Here is a 22,086-nt window from a genome sequence, read left to right as displayed (position 1 = left end):
AATGTTTGGAATAATGGTTTAGGCCATTTCTAGGAACTATAGGAAGTATGGTTATGTTAGATTAAATATGAAATTAACCCAATAGTTCTTGTAAGATGGAATTGAAGAAGACAAGTTGGAAAATATAAGAATCTTGCAAGAAAAAAGAGAAGGGAAAAAAACATAGGATAGATGAAATATGATCCTTGTTAGTCAAGGCATATTGACAATGATCAAGGTGTAAAAATTGAATAATAACCATAGGGAATCATGATGATTAGAATAACTAATAAAAGCTTATACAAATACCTTAAGTATGCCTAATGGATAACATGAAAGTGCTATGGTAATAAATTTGAAAATCCATGCTAAACCAAGTCAAGCTAAAACATCTACTAACACATTCATGTTACAATAATGTTCAACTTAACCACATACAGTACTCACGTTCAAGGCAAGCTTTACTTTTGTTGTAGAGTTATTTTTTGAGCTTAAATCTCCTCCAACAATTCATTGTGCCACAAATACGATCCGAGTTCAACTCAAAAATATCAAAGACGGAGCTCAAGTAAATCTCAATGACCAAATGAACCATGTATACTAACTCTAACAAACTTCAAGAGAAAGTAGTTGGTTGGACACCAACCCCATTATTATACCACCAAACACAATTTATTGCATTGCTAAATGTGGTGTATGCCACAATCAACTTTACCATCATGACTGAACTCATTACCATATATAAAAAAAATCCATATTATGATTTAAACCCAATCAAACTTATATTACATATAATATGACTTACATAGTTTATTAAATTCCATCATAAATTTCATGCATAAGGCCATAAATCTATAGACTATTAGATTCCTTTTCCAACAACACGTATCACCTTGGTCCATACCCATATAATATACCCTTTTGTCATGTACTCAAAAACAAATTCCAGATAGCACTTGTCATATATCTTTTTTACTATATATTTATTTACTTGCCTAATAATTGTAATTATAGCACATATGATCAATAAAATTTGTGAGATAGCCATACATGATCAACCTTTTCAAACTTTTTGTGTAAGCTAAAAGATGATACATATGTACACCACTTCTATACCATGAATCACAAGTCTAGGAATAAATTTGTATTCAAAATTTGCAAAAATGAAACAATGTTCCCACATGATCTTCGTATCACAACAACAATTCCTCGATGATACTCGTTTGAAACCAAAAAAAAAATCATATGTCATATTGTCATATAAGCCATAAAACTCAAGTCAATCATTCATAATACTTCAATTCTTACGACCCTAGGGATACACAATAATTTAGCTTAAGAAAAACACCAGGGTATCTCAAAAACCCAAGGTTGGTAATATAACTACTTTGTAAAAGAATTTGATATCATGGAAGTTTGTGCTTAAAGTGGTTGGACATGATGAGTGTATTTTTTTGGTGCAAATCTTAGTGAATGCAATAGAAGCCTAAACACATATTAATAAAGAACATAAGTTCTAGGTGTAACTTGAAGTAAGGTGCACATGATATTGAGGGCACACACCGAAGTGGTGTAGATAGACAATTCAACAAACCATTAAAATAAACCTTAACCATTATAATGGATTGTGCGTTATCATTGTCTAAACATTTAGCAAAAACTTGACAATGTTTCAAATAGTGCAATTTGAATATTTATCATTTCATAAATTAAATATTTACCAGAAACCTAAAATTGTAATTTTATATATGTTGATTGTTAAAGGAAACCAAAAATAAATAAATATATTGTAGATCATAGTCACTTATATTTTCCCTCAAATTTCATAACTATCATATAAAAAAAATATACACTTTGCATAAAAATATAAACATACACTACAATATATTCCAAAAGATTTTAACACGTTGTAAAGTCTATTTTATTATAGATGAAAAATAAAACTTGTGAAAAAGTAGAAAATTGTCATTTTTAATAATATTTCTCATAATAATTAAAAAAAAAAAAAAAATGAAAATGGTAAAAACTACTTAAAAATATAAATAGTTATATTACTGCTTTTCAAAAATACTCATATTCATCTAATGTAAAATTAAAAATAGTTCATCCTGTTCAAAATATAATTATCTGACTTTTATGTATACTCCTATATTGAAAATTCTGAAAGGTTATATCATATTTAAAATACAAAATAGGTTTATGTTTTTATATTAATTGAAAGTTTATTTTCTACTATATATTAAAATGCAATACATGATTGAAAATAATATCGATAATAAATTAAAATAAAAGTTAAAAGATTCACCAAGTTAATCCTATACCCTCCTTGAACAGAAACGGAAATGCTTAGAACCATGGATACATATTGAACAAATGCATTCATAGTGATGACCAAGAAAATAAATATTTTCATTTGTGTGATAGTGAAGGTAAGTCGAAAACATTTAACCAATCAAGCATATGCCGAAAAAAGGAGAATTTTTATTTTTAATGAGAACAAATGAGACTTTGCCGCAATCTATATTCTTCTGGCTATATGTATATCTTAGATGTTCTGAGAATATGCTCAGCGTATCAGCAAGGCTCGAAATCTTGCGAATAATAGGCCAACATTTATAATTAGATATTTGCAGTCATCTATATTCTGGCTATAGGCGTATCTCAGATATTTTGAGAATACGCTCAGAGTATCAGCAAAGGGTCGGGATCTTTGAATAGTTATATATCATGAGATAAATTTGTATAACAATATTACTAACCATGAATTATTAAAGATTCCACCACACCAATAATAACATTTGTATGAGATAAATTTGTATAATAATATTTGTATTTCCCAATTTTTTACTAACTGTGAATTATTAAAGATCCCACTCCACCAAGTGTCTATTGTAGCTATTTTGTAGTCTTACTGAATGTGAGACAAGTAGCTTACTGAATGTGAGACCTAAGTTTACTCCACAGTAGCCAAAACCAGGATTCATGGTTCTTAGGAATCCATGTTCTCTTAAAAGAAGCCAGGCACTCGCTTTTTAACATGTTATACATATATTAAAAGAATCGAGCCCCTCCCAACTCATATCCTTATCCAAAAGTATTCTGCTCGGAAGATTCACTCCACCAACATCAGCCCCCATTGAAACTCGAGCTAAGACCAATCCCGAAGCAGAGATTGATGGCATAATGCAAAGTGCATCTATCACAGATTAACCAGGCTGTGCAGAATTAGAATTCCTTGCCATAATCACTGAAATTTTATCGCCTTCACAATTGTATACATCAGGACTTTTCGATTTCACCTCAATGGGTGATTTCTTGATACAAGGTGTCAAAAGAAGATCACCCTTTCTCTTCCTGGAGCTTGGAAAAAACAACTGTAGAGAATATCAGTACCCACTTCGTTCAGATCACTCCTAGATACCACCATCTAGCATACGAATTCATGGACTATATTGATGGGATCTTTGGTCTCCGTAGGGTTCACCATGTTTAGACAATTCATGGGTTTACATATAGCAGGAGGGACGATTAGATTATAAGCCCATGCTTCAGCGGCTTCATCAAATACTTTGACAATGGAAGCTGCAGGAACCCAGATGTGCTTCCCAAACACCATGCAAGTTGAACTATCAGACACACAGAAGAAATCCATCCTAAAGATATAAAATTGTATCCTTCTTATAGGGCTCTTGAAGAACTGGGACCAACCTTTCTTGCACTAATTTTTTATTTTTATTTTTTTTTAAATCTATTCTGTAATCATCGAAATCAATACTGCTTAGTACTATGCCAATTGCTGCACCTTAAGAAGAATTTACAATTCAAGTGGTTTGTAGAGTCCATTGAATTTTTAATGATTATGTTTCCCCTGGTTTGCTAAAGATTTCGATTGGGAGCTGTTTTTTTCTTGTGAATTGCATTCCACATTTAATAATAGTTATTCATTTCCGTTTAGTAAAAAATGATGTGATGCTCTAGCTCAATGAAGTACCCATTGAATGGTAGACAATATTGTTGATAGATGTTCCCACCGGCTGTGAAATTCAATTGATATTCTGGTCAAAACTTGTATAAATAAAAAATATCTTATAATGCTGAGTACAATCTTATGAATCTATATGAATTTTTCTGTCATTCCTTCAGTAACACCCATACTGGAATATTTATACTCCCTCATATATCAGTGAATCCCCTTTTTTTTTCTTCCTCTACCATGATGCACTGAAAATTTTATACAAAGAAAAATTGATCTACTTTGGATTTATACTGATCCTACAACCAAATCTTGTGAAAAAAAACATTATTCAATCAATTGTAAGATTTTGTGAAATTTGTTAGCATGAAACCAATTTTTGGGGCAGAAGACAAATACATGCATACTTAGCTGATATGAGCAAAACATGGAGAAAAGGTAGATTTAGACCTGAAACTTGAGGTCGAGCAACTTGACAAGGAAAAAAGAGTGAATATCAGAGTTTTGACAGAAGTTTGATTCAAAAATGGCAAAGGCAACAAAAATAGACTTATGAGTACTGAGAAAACCCTCGAAAGACATTCACTAATTGAATATATGTGACAAATTTTAATATCGAATCGCTACTGTTATAAAAACAATTCTAATGAGGATAAAAACTTCATGTGGCCTTAACTAAAACAAATTATTGAAATACATACGGGAGACAAATTGAAAAAAACTATTTGGACAAATCATTGCACTTGATAAGACCGCTGCAAAACACTCCAATGATTTAAGATATTCCCAAAATATTTAAATAAGAAGAAACTGGCAATCGCTCATCTCTTACCCCAGACGAATTGGATTGGGTAGAAAAAATTATGTAGGTCCACAATTGCAGATGTGGTCAGTGAAACAGGCTAGTGAAAACATGTTCAAAATCATAGCAAAGGCTAGTGCCCATAACATCTTATGTGCAATTGTAATTATAGCAAAATACAGATCATCTAAGTATAAATGCATTGCAGCTAAGCTAACAATGGAAAGTGCTCAATTCTCTACGAAAGCCCATAAGATAAAGGGAGGACAAAATAAATTTTATCTACGTACAACAACATTCAAGTATAAGAATACGTTCTTTCAGTGAGTGAATTGGAATTGACGGAGGAGAACAACAAGTGAGACCTTGATCTAAGAAGTATAGAGAAGCCATACAAGCCTGACATGCTCATCTTTAAACAATCACAGTAGACAAGAAAATATGGTAAATTCCCTTGGAAAGAGATCCTTAGAAAGAACATTTTTGTAACCATGTGAAGAACCACTAAAATGAACAAGAGACATATGGTCGTGGTCAATAGAAATTGCAGTGGCTGTTTGATGCATAAAAATATTACTATACAACAAAGTGTTCTACCTTCTTCACTCATGTTTCGAGATCAACAGGGATCAAAATCGAATCTTTTACATGTAGTCAATAACCAGTGTTCACCTTTTTTCATTTGAAAATTCTGTATCTTACAAATGTGGTTTGCTTTCACGTTGACGTTGTTTTTTAGAATTTGATTTACTAGCTTGTTTTGCAGTTTACTTTACATAAGTCTTTGCAATTGATGGTATGGGCATCTAAGGAAGCTTACAACATGCATATGAGTATTGACGTCATTGACCACACAATAAAACAAATATATAACTGCAATCCAACTAATATAATATTTTATATATATGCATAAATTTTATTTTAAATGTGATCACACATATATAATATTATATTAAACTAACTAATAGTTGTTTGAGAAACTAAAAGTAATATAAATCTTCCCATTGGAAGAACATCATCAAAATGGAAGCTTTTGAAGTTGCAATTTTCATAAACAAACTAAAATGTAGAAGAACCTTGATCATTTGATGTAGTTGCAACATTCCTTCCTGCACTTGTATTGCCAAGCAAATTGGATATACTCTGCTTTGCTCTATTGGAAATAATTGTATTTCCCACCAAATCTTCTTTGATTCCTTTTAACACCATTACCACATCCCTCATGGTTGGTCGTTCTGCAGGTGAGTCTTTTGAACAAAACAAACCAAGTTGTAGCAAAGAATGTAGACATTTGTATACATCATTTTCTTCAAATGCATCTCCATCCCTCTCATTAAGAAGACTATTGTCAATGACATCCTTCAGTGTATTTGGAAATGCTGAGTTAACCCACTTGTGCAAGATTAACTCTCCAACAAACATGTCACTAGTTGGTTTCTTTTTAGTAAGTATTTCCAATAACATAATGCCATAGCTATAAACATCTCCTTTGATGGAAATTGTCTCACCCAATCCATATTCTGCATTCAAGATAATTGCAGAATCAAATTTTTTTACCAATTCATACAAAAATATTAATAATATTTAAGAAGGTAGAACCAATGTTTTGAAAATCCATACCTGGAGCAATGTATCCCACAGATCCTTTTAAAGCAAGTGTTGAAGTAAGTGAATCACTAGAGATTACACCAAGTAATCTTGCAATCCCAAAATCTGTTACATGGCCTACCATGTCATCATCTAAAAGCACATTACTCGGTTTTATATCACAATGCACTACTTGCACAGGAGAGTCATGATGAAGATATTCCATGGCATGGGCCACATCTATGGCAATGTCTAATCGTGTTTCCAATCTCATTTCACATACTTTATCACCTTCATTGTCATCTCTATCAGGATATAAATGCTCCTCTAAGCTTCCATTACTCATAAACTCAAAAACTAAACTTTTGAAATTGAGATTGGAACATGATGTTATGATTCTCACAAGATTTCTATGGCGAACTTTTTGCAACACCTTACATTCAACTTTAAAACTTTTTTCAACTTCACCATTTTGCAGATTGAGGACTTTCACTGCAATAAGTGTGCCATCACTCAAAATTCCCTTGTAGACTGATCCGAAACTACCCTTCCCCAACAAATGGGCCTCAATAAATCCATTTGTTGCATTAACAAGCTCTTGATATGAGATCCTTCGGTGCTCTACCTTTTGTAAAATAGCTTGTGCAAAATTAAAGTTTTGTATTTGCACATTCCCTCTCCAAAGGAATGATAAAGCTATACAGAATAATATAAGAGCAAAACCAACAATCGGCAGCAACACTTTTACTAGAACTCTAGAATGACCACTTGATGTCGGACATGCATGTAATGAAAATGCTTCTGGTCCACACAAACTAGGATTTCCTATTAGGCATATGGTTTGATTTGTAGAAAATCCTCCTTTTGACACTTCACCTGTGAGCTCATTAAAAGATAAATTTAAGTATTGAAGCATTTTTAGTTTCTCAAGTGCAACTGGTATTGTACCTGATAAGGAATTTGAAGAGAGATCTAGGAGCATGAGATTTTGCAATTTTCCAAGAGAATCTGGAATAGAACCTTGGAAAGTATTTCGAGATAAATTCAATGATTGTAGTTCAATGCAATCTCCAAGCATAATTGGAATGTGGCCAGTCAATTGATTGGTAGAAACGTCTATAGCTTGAGCCATTGCAATCTTACTAATCTCAAATGGCAATGAGCCATCTAATAAATTCCATGACAAATTCAAATAGAATTGTAGATTAGAAAGACCGAAGATTTCATGTGGTATGGTTCCACTAAGTCTATTGTGAGACAAGTCAAGCAATTCCAAATTTTTGCACTCTCCTAAAGAGGCAGGTATCTTATCAGATAAGAAGTTGTGATGAAGTAAAAGCCTTCTTAGTTGTTTAAGGTAGTGCAAGGAATCGGGAATTCTTCCAGAAAGCATGTTTCCACTAAGGTCTAAGAGACCAAGATGTTGCAATGGTTGAAATCCATTTGGAATGTTTCCTTCTAATTGATTGTATCCACAATCCAATCTTTCTAGTTTTACAAGGCTTTTTAAAGATGGAATGCTACCATTGAAAATATTTCTTCTTAAATACAAGTAGTAAACCACTAAGATTACTGATCTGCAAAGGGATGTTTCCTTCTATTCTGTTCTCATCTAAATCCAAGATAGAAAGATTGCGAGAAAGTTTGCCTATCGTAAATGGCAAAATTCCACTGAATTTATTCTTTCCCAAGTATAGTTTTTCCAGATGAGAGCAATTGGAAAGAGCTGTAATGAAGGGCATGTTGGCAAGACCACCACTTTCAAATTGATTAAAACCTAAGTTTAGTCGTTTAAGGAGGGATAGCTTACCTAGCTCTATTGGCACAATCCCTTGTAAATAGTAGTTTGAACCTACGGACAATATTTCGAGTTTCGAACAATTTCCAATGGAATTTGGTAAGTTTCCACTGAGCTGATTACCAAGTAAACCGAGTGTATTCAAATTGTTGAGCTTACCCAACTCCCAAGGGATGTGCCCCACTAAGTTATTTATGGCAACCTCGAAGTCAGTCAAAGAGGAGAGATTTGACACAGAAATGGGAATGGTCCCTGAGAGTTTATTTACTTGAAGGTAAAGCAGTTGTAGGCTAGTGAGCAGACCCAGTTCATGTGGAATATTGCCAATGAGTTCATTGTGAGAAATGTCCAAGTAAAGCAAAGAAGAAATATTTGACAAGGAAGCGGGAATCTTACCGGACAGTTTATTGTTAAAAAGGTGAAGGGTTCCCAAATTAGTCAGCAGACCCAATTCGGGTGGAATACTGCCGGTGAGTTCGTTCATAGAAATATCCAACACAACCAAGGAGGAGAGATTTGACAAAGAAGCAGGAATGTTGCTGGACAAGTCATTTCTAGAAAGGTCGAGGAATTGAAGAGAATTGAGTAAGCCCAAATTTTCTGGAATGCTGCCAGTTATATTGTTGGTGAAAATTCCCAAATCCATCAAAGTGGAAATATTAGACAAAGAAGTGGGAATGTTTCCCAACAATTCATTTTGAAAAAGATAAAGCTTTTGCAACCTCTCAAACAAACCGAATTGTGGCGGAATGGCACCAGTAAGAGCATTTTTCCCTATATTTAAAATAATCAAGGCTGAGAGGTTTCCAAAGGAAGAGGGTATAGTACCTGTGAGCTCATTTGCTTCTAAGATAAGCTGCTGCAAATGCGAAAGGGAACCCAACTCCAGAGGAATATTTCCTGTCAGATTGTTAAATGAGAGGTTGAGCTCAACCAGATTATGGCAACTCGAAAGGTTACCGGGAACGCTTCCTTCGAATTGATTGGAATACAGCCACAGTTCTCTCAAACGAAAGAGGCGTCCCAGTTGAGGTGGGATATTACCGTGGAGCGCATTGTTTGAAAGATCTATCGAATGGAGAAACGATAAATTGCCGAGAGAAGGAGAAATGGAGCCTTGCAGATCCATGGCAGTGAGGTTGAGGGCAATGACCCTGTCCATTTGATGGCGCCGGGTGCAAGTAATTCCAGTCCAATTCCACAACGGATTGGTGGGATTCCAGTCGACCATGGATTGCTGAGGATCGTTGGCAATAAGGGACTTGAATTCCAACAACGAGACCCGATCATCGTGAATTGGGCGAGTAGAGGATGAAGAAAGGAAGAGAATAAAAAAAAGAGAAAAGCAAAAACGGAGAGACGACATGATGTTTGAAACGCGGGGAAAGATCAATGGATGAATGCATGCAGTGTGTGGATGAACTGGGCTACTAGCACAGCTACTTATAGCTTGCCAGGGAGAGGGAGGAGCATACGTGCTCAAAACTCTGCCAAGAAAAAGAGAATACCTATTCTGCCATTCAAATTTGTGTCGTTGTCACAGTGTGGTCGCTAATTATAACGTGTTTCTATCGCGGTTACAATCATTTCTGCTGGCCACTTGACTTTAAGTGTTACCATCTGTATCACGAATAAGATTATTACGATATTTTCTGCGTTCCCACTTACCGCAAGCGTTGCGAACTGGTATCACGAATAAGTATAATCTAAGAATTGTATATTAGGGGTAGGTTGGAGTGCCTACGCTTATGTTGTTGTCAACACACGATATTTCTCACTTTCTATCATTGTTTTTTTTTTTTTTTTTAACCACATGGTGAATCGGTAACTATCAAGTTTAATCCACGGGAGACCTAGGATCAAACCTCATTGCTGCCACTATAACACCAAGAGCATAACCAACCACCTGCAAGTCGGGTATACTAAGATCCTATGGTTTTAGCAATTACAAACGAATAGAGTCAGGTCGTCACGGGCGGGCATTATCAACAACACGCGAGTCAGGTGGTCACAGGCGGGCATTATCAACAACGCGCGTCCATAACTTTTACAATTCAACTTAATGCCTTAATGTTTCTATCGCGGTTACAATCATTTCTGCTGGCCACTTGCCTTTAGCGTTACCAACTCTCTATCACGAATAAGATTAATGAGATATTTTCTGCGTTCATGTGGTCACAGGCGGGCATTATCAACAACACGCGCCCATGACTTTTACAATTCAACTTAACTTAATGTTTATTTCGCGGTGGTTACAATCATTTCTGCTGGCAACTTGCCTTTAGCGTTATCAACTCTCTATCACGAATAAGATTATTGCGATATTTTCTGCGTGTCATGTGGTCACAGGCGGGCATTATCAACAACACGCGTCCATAACTTTTACAATTCAACTTAATCCCTTAATGTTTCTATAGCGGTTACAATCATTTCTGCTGGCCACTTGCCTTTAGTGTTACCAACTCTATCACGAATAAGATTATCGTGATATTTTCTGCGTGTCATGTGATCACAGGCGGGCATTATCAACAACACGCGTCCATAACTTTTACAATTCAACTTAATGCCTTAATGTTTCTATCGCGGTTACAATCATTTCTGCTGGCCACTTGCCTTTAGTGTTACCATCTGTATCAAAAATAAGATTATTACGATATTTTCTGCGTGCCCACTTGCCGCAAGCGTTCTAAGAATTGTATCGTGACGTGGCCCCTTCATTACCTCCTTTGGCCGATATTGTTCACATAATGAAACTTATTTCAAGCCTCTTCAAGGGGTCCTCTTAGTACCAGCCTCCAGGTCAAGAGGCGCTCGAAATACCTTACAGCGAAAATGCCCAAAAACGTTTGTTGGGGAACTTTTTTGTTCGCGGCAATTCTTAAAAACAAGTCACTAAACTAATCATTGGTAACGGCATGGTACTATGGTAGCATGCATGTTACTCCATTAGCATTCACTTTCGGATCAGATCCATCTCTCCGGGCCTCCGGCGTCCGCTGGCAACGCCACTCCGACTTAAGAGAAAGTAAGCATTCAACCAGTGGTCTTTCATAGTGAGAAAATGGTTTAATTTACAGAAGTTATAAACTCAAAATAAAAATGTTCATTATCTCAAAATAAAATATTCATTATCATATATATAAAAGAGGAAGGAAGTATTCAACCATAAAAAGATAAATATTATGGTGATTTTAATATTTCAATTTTTGGTTCTTCTAGTAAGCATGTTGGTGAAGATGTTTGATATATTTTAGGGTAATTATGTATTATAGTTATTGGTGGGAAATTTCAAATTAAAAATCATCAATAAAACTAATGTTAAATTTGCTTATAACATTGAAAATGAAGCAAAGTAATATGATCTAATACTTCTATAAGGCTTAACTAATAGTATTATTCATACCACAATTTTAAAGGTTTAGAATAATGATAAAAAAAGTCAAATAAGGGTTGGAAAAGATTATATTGATTGAATGTGAGGTTGAAGCTTAAATTCTAGGAGATAAAAGAGTGGATGGAGTGGAGAGTAAAGATGATGCAATTTCTTAACAACAATTTATGAAAGTGGGGATTTAGAATAGTCCAAATAAGTCAACTCACGTTGTGAATACCATCTCTACTACTAGATCCAAGAAACTATTTGTAAAGAATGATGAGGGTATGATTAGATCATAGTTAGTCCTAGTCTTCTTTCTAAAATGGTTAATAAATACACATAAACATCCCTTATAGGAAGGTTTCGTGTAAATCAATATACAAAGAAAGGATTGCTAAATGGATGGAATATCAATAGCGTAGAAAGAATGAATATTTCCTCCTTGGCTCTCAGGGGTTTCAACACCTTCCTTTTTAAGATATCTATGGATAACTTGAAAGTTTTTAATGATGTAACATAGTTTTTGGATGCTTCAAATATGACAATTTATTAATGGAATCCATGTTTCAACCCATTGTGGGACACATCTCTAAACATTCAATATGGGTCTAAATTCCATATCTACCTATAGAATTCTAGAGTGAAATATATTATTTGGTCGTTAGGGACAAACTTGGCATATTCTTAAATATATATAAGCCTACCCAAATGCTCCCAATAAAATTGTTGCTAAGATATTCATTGAGGTGTAAGTGAATGAAGTTTTGTAATGTGTTAGTTGGGAAATTAAGGATAAATTGTGATTTGGAAGCTATCATTCGACTAGTTGAATGAAAGTGAGTTGGGAGATGCAGGATGGCACTATTAATTCCATCCCACTCCACAATGAATGAATCTCCATGCCCGCAGAGTTCTCCAACAACTTCAACCATAGACTAATTAAATATAAAGACCACCGAGAGAAAAGGAAATTGATGTGCATGAGCCATTTGTTACGAAGCATGTGACACTCAGAGGAAATCTTAAATTCATGGACAGAAAATGAAAGAAAGTCGGACCCCATTTCCCTTTGTTCTATTTAATCATGAGATGGACTAGAATGAGTGGGAGGCAAATGACCTTGCCCCAAAATGAGACAATTTCCAATGATGTCATCTTTATGGATGGAGCTCGAACGTCTTGGAATTCTAAACATGATTAAGGGATAGAGGCATGATTGACTAAACCTTGATCCATCTCTATTCTACCTTGACCAAGTGTGGCTGAATTTAAACATGCCTTTACACATGGAAACGCTCCAACTGCTCAAATTGAGAAGAAATTAGAGTAATTCTTTGAAGAATGGGAAGATGATCAAAGCACGACACATTATTTCCCTTGATTAATTATTGAATGACAAACATTAAGTCACCAAAAACAATAATCTATTTATTTTATTTGCAAGAGATATTTCCAAACCTTTCCACAAAGCGATGAACTCAACTTGGTTGTTGGTTGGACTTGGTGACACCAAGTCCTCAAGAAAATTGTGACACAATTTTTCCATCGAAGCTAACTATTGCCCCTCCCGCTCTTGCCTCCCCCAACTCCCCAAATATATATTGAAATTTAACATCTACATTATTAACCTCTTTATATTTCTATAAATGAATCGAACCCTAAGAGTCCCCCTCCTCTACCATTTTCCTCTTACACTATTCTCATGGGACACTTTTGCTAGGGAGGTCCTACCATAATTATAAGGAGAATTCCTCATATGGACTATGTCACAACTCCAATCCTAACCTCAAGTTATTTTATTTTATAAAAAGAAAAGAATTTTACAGCTTGAATGTTTACAAAATCCACATACCAACTTTACTTTCAATATTCATTCACATTTGTCCATATTATATGATTGAACATTGTTCTTATTTATCAAGGAAAGCCTTTTGGTTTCCCCAATATAGGTTATAGTTACAACAGACACATATCTTATAATGTTTATTTACTATGATGACTACTAGTATTATTGCTCGAATTTTTGTCTTCCCTCTTATTTCTCAAATTATTACATGCTCACTTTATTATTTTCTTTCAATTAAAAAGGATTTGCAATGGCATGTCTCCTAGATAATACATTCAATCTAAACACTCTTGTATTAGCCTTGACTCGAAACCCACCTGTCCATATGTATTGTTGTTAATAAAGGTACCCTCCCTTGGGCCTACTACAAGTCGACCCTAATTCATTCTCAATGGGGGTTACCCATGGTATATGTTGCATGGTGGTTATGTATATGGGATATTATTTGTGCAACGAACTTTTAATTCTCGAGGTTGTTGATAATAAAAAGTAGAAACTTGAATTATTAAGATTTGTATGGATATGTTTACCACAAGATTTATGATATGAAACCTCTGGAACCTTGGTACAATTCCTTGAGGATTTCAAAGCGACATTTTTAATATATTTATTTATTGATCTATGATCTAGGCATTACATATGTCTGTCAAGTAAGATCTACCACTAATCTCAATTGGCTTTCCATTAGGGTAACTTCCCTAGGGTTCGTCAAGAGTATTTAGTCATTTTATTCTTTACCGGAGTAGTGCTTTGCCCTTGGTGTATTAGGGTTTGATACATACAAATCGCGCTTATGACTCTGGAGTAGCCCAACTACTCCACCCTACTATCGTCTTTTCATGGAGGTGAGATTGATTCTTCGCAGCCTTATTCAATTATTAGTTTTATTTTACCTATGATGAATTACTATGGTTAACTATTCTAGACATTTTTTTTCCTATCTTGTATTTTTTTCCTTCCAACTAAGTTCCTTTGCCTTAACAATCTTTGTGGAATCATCTTGGAAAATTAGCAGGTATGAAGTAATTTTTTTGACAAATTTTGTGCCCTCCATCTACTTTGGAATGGGTATTCCCTTTACGTTAACTTGTTCCATTTTGATTTTGTTCTCAGGTAAACTAGATGGGATCAACATCGACATGGTGGGCGCCTCTATCGACCCGCTGCTTGCAGGTCAAAACCCTCCTCAGTGACAAGGGTTTGACCCGCATGAGTTTCCTTTCCGAGTTTTTTTTTTTGTTTTAATGTTCTAGTTAGTTTTTTTCCTCACGAGTTTATAATTCTTTTCTTTACTTGTCTTTTTAATGTTCTGGTTAGTTTTTTTCCTCAGTACAAAGTTGGCAGCAACACAGATTTCATTATGCTCGTGTGTTCCTTTCAAGATGTGTACTATTATAGGCTTCCAAGGGGCTCACTTCCTTTTCCCTTCGTGTGTTGGAACCTTTATGCATCTCACTTGACTCTTCGCAAGGTCACACACTTTATCTCACCCAAAGTTATCATACTTCCCTCTGACATAACATTACCACCCACTGTTGGGACTCCTAATTGAAATGGTGTGAGGTCTAGTTGGGACTTCATATCAGGGAGATCCCCTTAGGTTGGCGGGTCCAACACCATCAACATTTTTGGCACTAGAAGGAGGGACAGATGACAAGTTGACCCCTTGAAGTCTGTTTTGAATTTTTTCACACATTTAATGACTTCCCCCCAAACCATAACCCTGACATGTTTTTCTAGACACACAAATACGAAGGTGTCAGCGAGAATTATTGATGACTTGTCCAATCTGAAATTCAATGGCGAGGGTGAAACAACCTTATTTAAACATACCGCACAGTTTCTTGATTTATGCATAAAGCATAACATTTATGTGAGGATGTTGGTTGTAGGTTTTTCATTTTCACATTCGAAGGGTGCGTGCGAGAATGGTGTAACACATTGCCTAATGAATCCAATCACTCTTTCAAATAGCTTTTCATAGAGTCATGTCGTTCTTTCAATTTATATGATTGTAAAGCTCTTAATAGGAAACTTTTAAAATTGTGAAAAGCACCTAATGAATCCATTCAGGATTTTCACGCTCATTTCATCCTTTACCGCTTTGAATTTCCTGAAGATGAAATTGATTGGTCTTTCTTGGTAGACAAATTTCTATATCTTGTTCACATTTAAGAAAATCCACACGAATTAAAATCTTTTGAACCTATCCCAACATACCTCAGTGTTATAGCTTCTAAATCTGAGATTGACAAGGTTGTTGTTCCAAGTGACCCTTCATCCCCTTCTCATCAAACAGCTCTAGTTTCGCAGGTCAAGGTGGGAGAATTTGAGAATTAATCCGTTGATCTACCACCATCTTATCCTACCCCATATACTCAGAATTTCAGCGTAGGTTTGGACTATGACTCTGATGGTTGTGATGAAGTGTTATCTCCTCGTTCTCCATCCTTTGGTCCCTCTGATCCTCCAGATTGTGATGTGTTATGTTCACCTGTTTCAAATTTATCTTGTGATGTTCATGAGGATCAAGTTCTCGATGGAGTTGGTGTTGAACAGTCAACCTGTGATATCATTTTTGATGAGTATGTGCGGGATTCTGAACAAGAATATGCGGTGAAGGATGACCTCCTTCTATCTGCACATCTTCTACATTATCCTGACTTTTTTCACGATTCTTCCATTCATGTTCAATCTTTTGAAAATTCAGTTTTCGATGTTACTACTTTTGATCATTCACAGGAATCATGGAATGCTAGTTTTTCATTTAAATGTGGAGAGGACAAATATTTTATGCATGATCCTCTCAATCTCTTATCTTATCTTTCCGCGAACATAGAGGGTGAAATTTCTCGTTCTCCATCATCCCCTCTTTATGATTTGTTAGATCATGAGGATGCCTCTATTTGTAATCTTGAACTTTCAGATCATGGATGTCGTGATCTTTGCATTGATTCATTTGGTCATGATTCTTATTCTTCCACTGTCGATCTTTCTAAGCCACTGATCTTCGATGATCCATCTTCTGATGAATTGGAACATCCCCAAGTTGTCAAGGAAATTAAGCCCAAGTTGATGGTTATGTTAGGTTCTCGTAGCCTTGAGGCCAATTCCACTTTCGATCATAAATGTGTTGAATCTTTCCAGGCTCCTCATCACTCTATTGTACACATTGAAAATCAATCTATTTTACAATTTTTTCATCCTCCATCTGTATCACACGATCCTATCGCTCAATCATTGGAGGAGTTGTACGTAATGAGCATTGTTGCAAAATGGAAATTTTCTTCTTTCTTCATGTTCGCTCATCTTTCAAGTTTGAAAGTTTGTGCCTGCATGTCTTCGACTCGAATTTTTTTTGAGCACCATGGGATATCCACAAAGTTCCTTTCATGCGCTTTCCATTTTTATTTTTCAACGGGTTATTTCAAACTTTAAACATTTTGGTTTGTATTGTCTTATCTTTTTTTTTCTATTGGTATGCTTGTATATCTTTTTGGACACGCATTCCCTCAGCTACACAGGCCAGCCAATGCACTAGTGGCTCCATTGGAAGTATCACTTTATGTAAATTTGGCCTATGTTTTGTTTAGGTTAGGAGTAGGAGTATTTTTGAATTTCTTTATTGTTTCCTTGATTTTCTTTACTTTTTTTTCTTTTACTCTTCTTCTTTCCTTTCGTTTGTTTTCTTTTTAGTTATAGGTTAGCTTCTGCATGAGACCATCTTTGGCTTCTCAGACAAGCTCAGTGAAATACAAGAGGAAGTTGTACTACTTTCAATGCTTGGTTATCTATTTATTCCCTCTCTTTATGGGAATCTTGCATTTCTTTTAGTCGATGAGATCAAGGAACCTTCAGTGGATTTTTCATTACTTATTTAGGTGAGTTTTGCTTTTATCGTCTTTTGTCACTTTTTCTATCGCTTTTTTTCTCTTGTGTGAGTGTTTTTTCGCTTATTTCTCTTCATGGTTGATGGTGTTTCAGCATATTTTATCTTGTAGAAGTGTAGTTTCAAACTATCATTTGCCCTTCACAATTGTCACATTGGTTTCTTTGTTTTTGCACTAATGGTCATCATTGCAGTGACTCTCCTCACCAATTTCATTCTCTTCCTATTCATTTAGTTTATGCACTTGGTCTATCATGATTCATTCACACTTAGTCAGATATTCATTCAATCTCACTTAGATTTGCTCTTTTTTCACACTTCCCTTGGGAAAATTTTCCCTTTCCTTGGCCGATTTTTCCTTACCGAGTTGGGCGTTGTGCAATCCTAAGGTTCAAACCACAAGCTTGGCCTCTAGAACTATGCAACGTGCAGTACAAGTTGGCTCCAACTGTGCATTTCATAGTTCCAGGGGTCAGCATTTCACCTTGGCCACTAAAACTGCACAATGTGCAGTCTGTCTAAGTCTTTGCCCAGGCTGGGAATGTGCATTTCGTTGTACCAAGCCTCAAGATTCATTCTTGGTTGTTGGGAATCTGCAGTGTGTAGTTCCAACAGGCAACCAGTCCCTCTTGCCATTGAAAATTGTGCAATATTTCCCATCAGATGGCCGGTTTGCTGCTTTATCATGCTTTGAAGGTAGATTTGTTGAAGCTAATGTTTGTTTTCCCTGAGTGTTATTTTTGTCCCATGGGTACCACACTTGTGAAGCACTTTATCCCATCAATCATTGTTACCATGACACCAAAGAGAGTTGCTTCAATAGGGACCACTGAAAGCAGTACTAGGGAAGTCATTGAGCAAACACCAGTAGACTCGTCAGTATACGCAGACACTCAACTGTTTATAGAAAAACAGTCAACACTAACATGGCAGCAAGTTAATGAAGATCTTTCAGCAAAGAGCCTTGGGGTAGATCTAGAGAACAACTCCGGAAGTAGCACCAGCAAAAAGCAGCAATCCCTTGCAGGATAAGGGAAAGAGAAAGGTTGATGATAGTCCAGAGGGAGAACAAAGTTGCAGAGTGAAAGTGGATTCAATCCTTATGCATGAATCTTTGACAATGGAAGCAAAGAGGAAGAAGAGGATACAGAGACTAGAGTGGAGGAAGAGAGAAAATAGAGTTTGCGGGAAATAGAACTAAGGGTGTAGAAAACAGAACAAGAACTGGGGAAAGAAGAGGAATAGAGAAGGAGAGAAAAATAGGAGAAACAGAAGCAGGAAGAATAAGAAAGGCAAGGTGCAATGCTAGAAGAAGTAGTGCCAATTCAAGTTGAAGAGCAAGAACAGAACTAGCCAGTAGCAGAAGGAGAGAGTGAAAAGATGCAGGATTGGGAGCTTGCTCAGCAGATTGAAGAATTGATTGAAGTTGTGGACATGGAGTTGGAACTGGAACAGTGGGATGAATATGTCGACCGTTCAGTCTCCACAACATCCAGTCGTAGAGTTAGCACCGAGCAAGGAAGGAAATTTAGTTCCTCTTGATGATGGTCTGGTAATGGATGTGTACAATCTGTTATATAATGAACTTCAAAAGATGATTGTACAAGCGTGGAGAAAGCATTTTTCGGATGATCATGCACACCTACATTTATTAGAGAAGGGTGATAGTAGCACACACCAGCGAGAATTCAAATGTCTGTTGAAGCCAAATTGGCCTTCGCAGGTGTGCCGAGATCAAACACTCAGTTTTTTACGGGCGAGAGTAAGCAATTGGTACAAAATCTATAGGCTTCCTGGAAAGAGATAGAACAGCTCTGCACAACAGCACAAAATGCAGTCTCTGCAAAGGTCTACTTGGGGGGGAATGACAACAGCAATACTTGGTGAAGTATCAATGCTTGGAGAGACCATTCAGGAGCTCATGACCATACATAAGGCAGTTGTACACTTACATATCTTGCATCAATATAGTGAGGAATTTTTCAAGACTCTTAGGAATGTGAAAATTTTTATCATTGTCTTGCAGTAATGGATAATGTGATACAAAGGGGCACCGCTTACTTTGGTAAAGAAGATGAAGCTGTAGGCAGAGCTGGAGAAAGCAAGAGTTTGAACGTTGATTCAAAACATCAAAAAACTCACCTCACCCATTGTAAACATTCAAGCCCCATATGTATGGTTGTACAATAGTTTGGATTTCATGGTGAGAACCCAAAATATCCCATTAGCTAGCTCATTCACCGAAGCTAAACGCAAACACCAACCCAAGAAGGAGATTGACGAGTACTTGGAGCAGTAGAGACTGCTTTCCACCAAGGAGGATTTAGAGTTGAACAGACAAACATGCAGAACTCGATCAATGGTCTCATCTAGATCAAAACAATGTTTCTCCTATTCAAGAAAGAACTTAAGACTAGTTCCAAATCATTGTGTCTAAATGTTATGGATGCTAGAGTTTGCTTCCAACCTGACACCAACATGCAGTTTGGGGATGTCATCGCACAGTACCAAGCTTGGAATCGATACATGACCAAGAAGCATCAAGTGGAAGTTGTCGAACTATAGTGTTCCCACACTCAAGCATCATACCGTTTTGTCTTGTTAGGTTGTCAAGTTGTCTCTACCATATTTTGTCTTATATGGGTATTAGTGTAAATTGTAATATTATTTGTAATTATGTCTTAAGTGAAATTCCAAGCACGTCAATATTGGAATATGAAGAGTCGTGATGTAATGTAATGAGTCATTTTGTAAAGAAGTTGAAGAGTCATGAGGGTAGTCCAAAGGTCAAAAAAGAGAATTGAAGAGTCACCCCCTCTTGTTATAAATAGAAACTCATAACTCATGTAACAGGATTTTGGGAGCCAAGCTTTTGGCTAGGCTTAGGCTTAAGAAGAGCTTGGGAGTATTGTGAAGAGCCTTAGCTTCTTCGTAGCATAGAGAGAGTATACTTATTTGGAGGAGCAAGTTTTCTTCACTGTAATGTTCCACTATTAGGGCTAGTGGTCATCAATGGTGTATGTATGAATGGAACTTTCACTTATAATAATAAAATTAGAGCCAACACGCTTTCATGCATATGTTGTTAGAAAGGAAGGGAAGACAAAACACAATTCACACATAAAACATGAGTTGTTGCTCTTCTATTGATCACACAAAACATAATGATTACAATGAACTTGGTGAAGGGTATTTAAACCTTTTCCAACTAGCTAACTGCCTAAAATATCTTGACATGCAACTACATGCAATCTCACACTCAAAGTAGTCTATCACTTAACTCACGTGACTCAACACTCAAACACTCAATCATGTAATCACTCAGTTAACTGAATCTCTATTCTTAGCTAACTCCTCATGCAGGAGTAATTATCTTATTTTAACATATGGAAGGGAAAAGCAAGATGGAAATGAAAGAGGAGATATGGAAGAGATTAATGCATGACGTGTTAATGGAGATTCTACCAAGACTAACGAAGGTGTCCATGATCAATTGTGTGAAAATCATTAATAACGTAAAATATCACCGCCCTAATTCAATTAATTAACCTCGAAAAGGTCTTCCTTACCTGCCCCCAATAGCAGGTGTCCATTCTAGGAAGTAATCATTAATCTTGTCACGTCCCCTCACCTCCTTTGGTTGGTTAAAGGTAACCTCCAAAGAACTGAAGCTTCTAATGGGCAGGACTTTCTGTACGCAACACCTGGCTTGGTGGGAGGTATCGAGGTAGCTAAAAAAGTATCATCCTTAGCAAGCTTGTCTCCAGCTTTGTGAGAAGGCAAGATATGTCTGTGTGGGATGGGGTAGTTTTATTTGAACATGAAATAGTTTGTTCACTTTTTAGTTGTTGGACTTATTTCATGCTTGGTGGGAGGTATTGAGGTAGCTAAAAAATGTATCAGCCTTGTCTCCAGCTTTGGTGGGAAGGCGAGAACTGGCTATGTGGGATGGGGTAGTTTCATTTGAACATGAAGTAGTTTGTTCACATTTTAATCGTTGGATTTCTTTCATGCACCAATTAACTTCACTAAATTGTCAGTGGGGAAAACGACATTATGATTGCCCTAGTCATGGCTCTTAGGGTTAGCGCAGTTAGCCTATCTATGGGAATGAAGCTCTATATGCGTTGTTTGTGATGCAATTGGATGTCTTCATACACATTTGATTCATTTTTGAGGAACTCTTTCAATGGCTCAATGATCTGACACAATTAGATATGGTAGAGGCTTTAGATTGTTTGAAGAGGTAGGCTTCTTAGAGGCAATCAAATAATGAACAACAATGGACTGCTTGTTCGGTGATAAGAAGAAAAGAAGCAATCAATGAGACCTTAGTCTCAAACCAAGAAAAGCAAGAAGCAATTAGTATAAAGGCCAAAGAAGACCCTTGCTTACTCCTAAAATCTAGGACACCATGATCCAAACTAGGCTCAAAACCTCATATTTTTCAACAAGCAGAATGAACAAGCTCTCCCACTCTCTCTAATTCTCTACAAGCCAAGTTCTCCAATCCCAAGCTCTCTCTGTCCATCTTTCTAACCCAATCTCTATGTAAGTGTGCTCAAGTTGCATTGTTTTTTTTATTCTTCTTTCACTAATTGCTCAACATTTTCCACAATTAATTGCAAATTCCAGTGAATTTGTTAAATTAGCATAATTCCCTTGGAGAATATTCTAGAGGAGAACTCAACCCACAAATCAAAATCCTCCAAGCTTTTGGAAATGTTAAACGTAGGTTGTATTTAGTTCAAAAATTCGAAATTTGCTTTATTTCCAAACAAATGCAGCATCCCTTGTTATTGAGGTAGCCCAGAGTAGATAGAGAAACACTTTCTT

The 22,086-nt window shown here is 36.1% G+C and overlaps 1 protein-coding gene across 1 annotated transcript; it reads right to left on the bottom strand.

Moving 5' to 3' along the window:
* Positions 1 to 5,083: 5,083 nt before the first annotated feature.
* On the bottom strand, positions 5,084 to 9,593 carry LOC149209910 (uncharacterized). The gene is given in 3 exon segments (XM_089396547.1): positions 5,084 to 6,274; positions 6,375 to 7,888; positions 7,890 to 9,593. Coding segments are annotated over 3 exon segments (3,591 nt in total). The 5' UTR covers positions 9,506 to 9,593; the 3' UTR covers positions 5,084 to 5,813.
* Between the last annotated feature and the right edge of the window lie 12,493 nt (positions 9,594 to 22,086).

The sequence above is a fragment of the Pinus tabuliformis genome, chromosome 1_2 (genome assembly GCF_031772625.1).
Source record: "Pinus tabuliformis cultivar Carrire ecotype Pingquan chromosome 1_2, CPIR1, whole genome shotgun sequence".
Taxonomy (NCBI): Eukaryota; Viridiplantae; Streptophyta; class Pinopsida; order Pinales; family Pinaceae; genus Pinus; species Pinus tabuliformis.
This window is presented reverse-complemented; position numbering and strand designations above follow the sequence as displayed.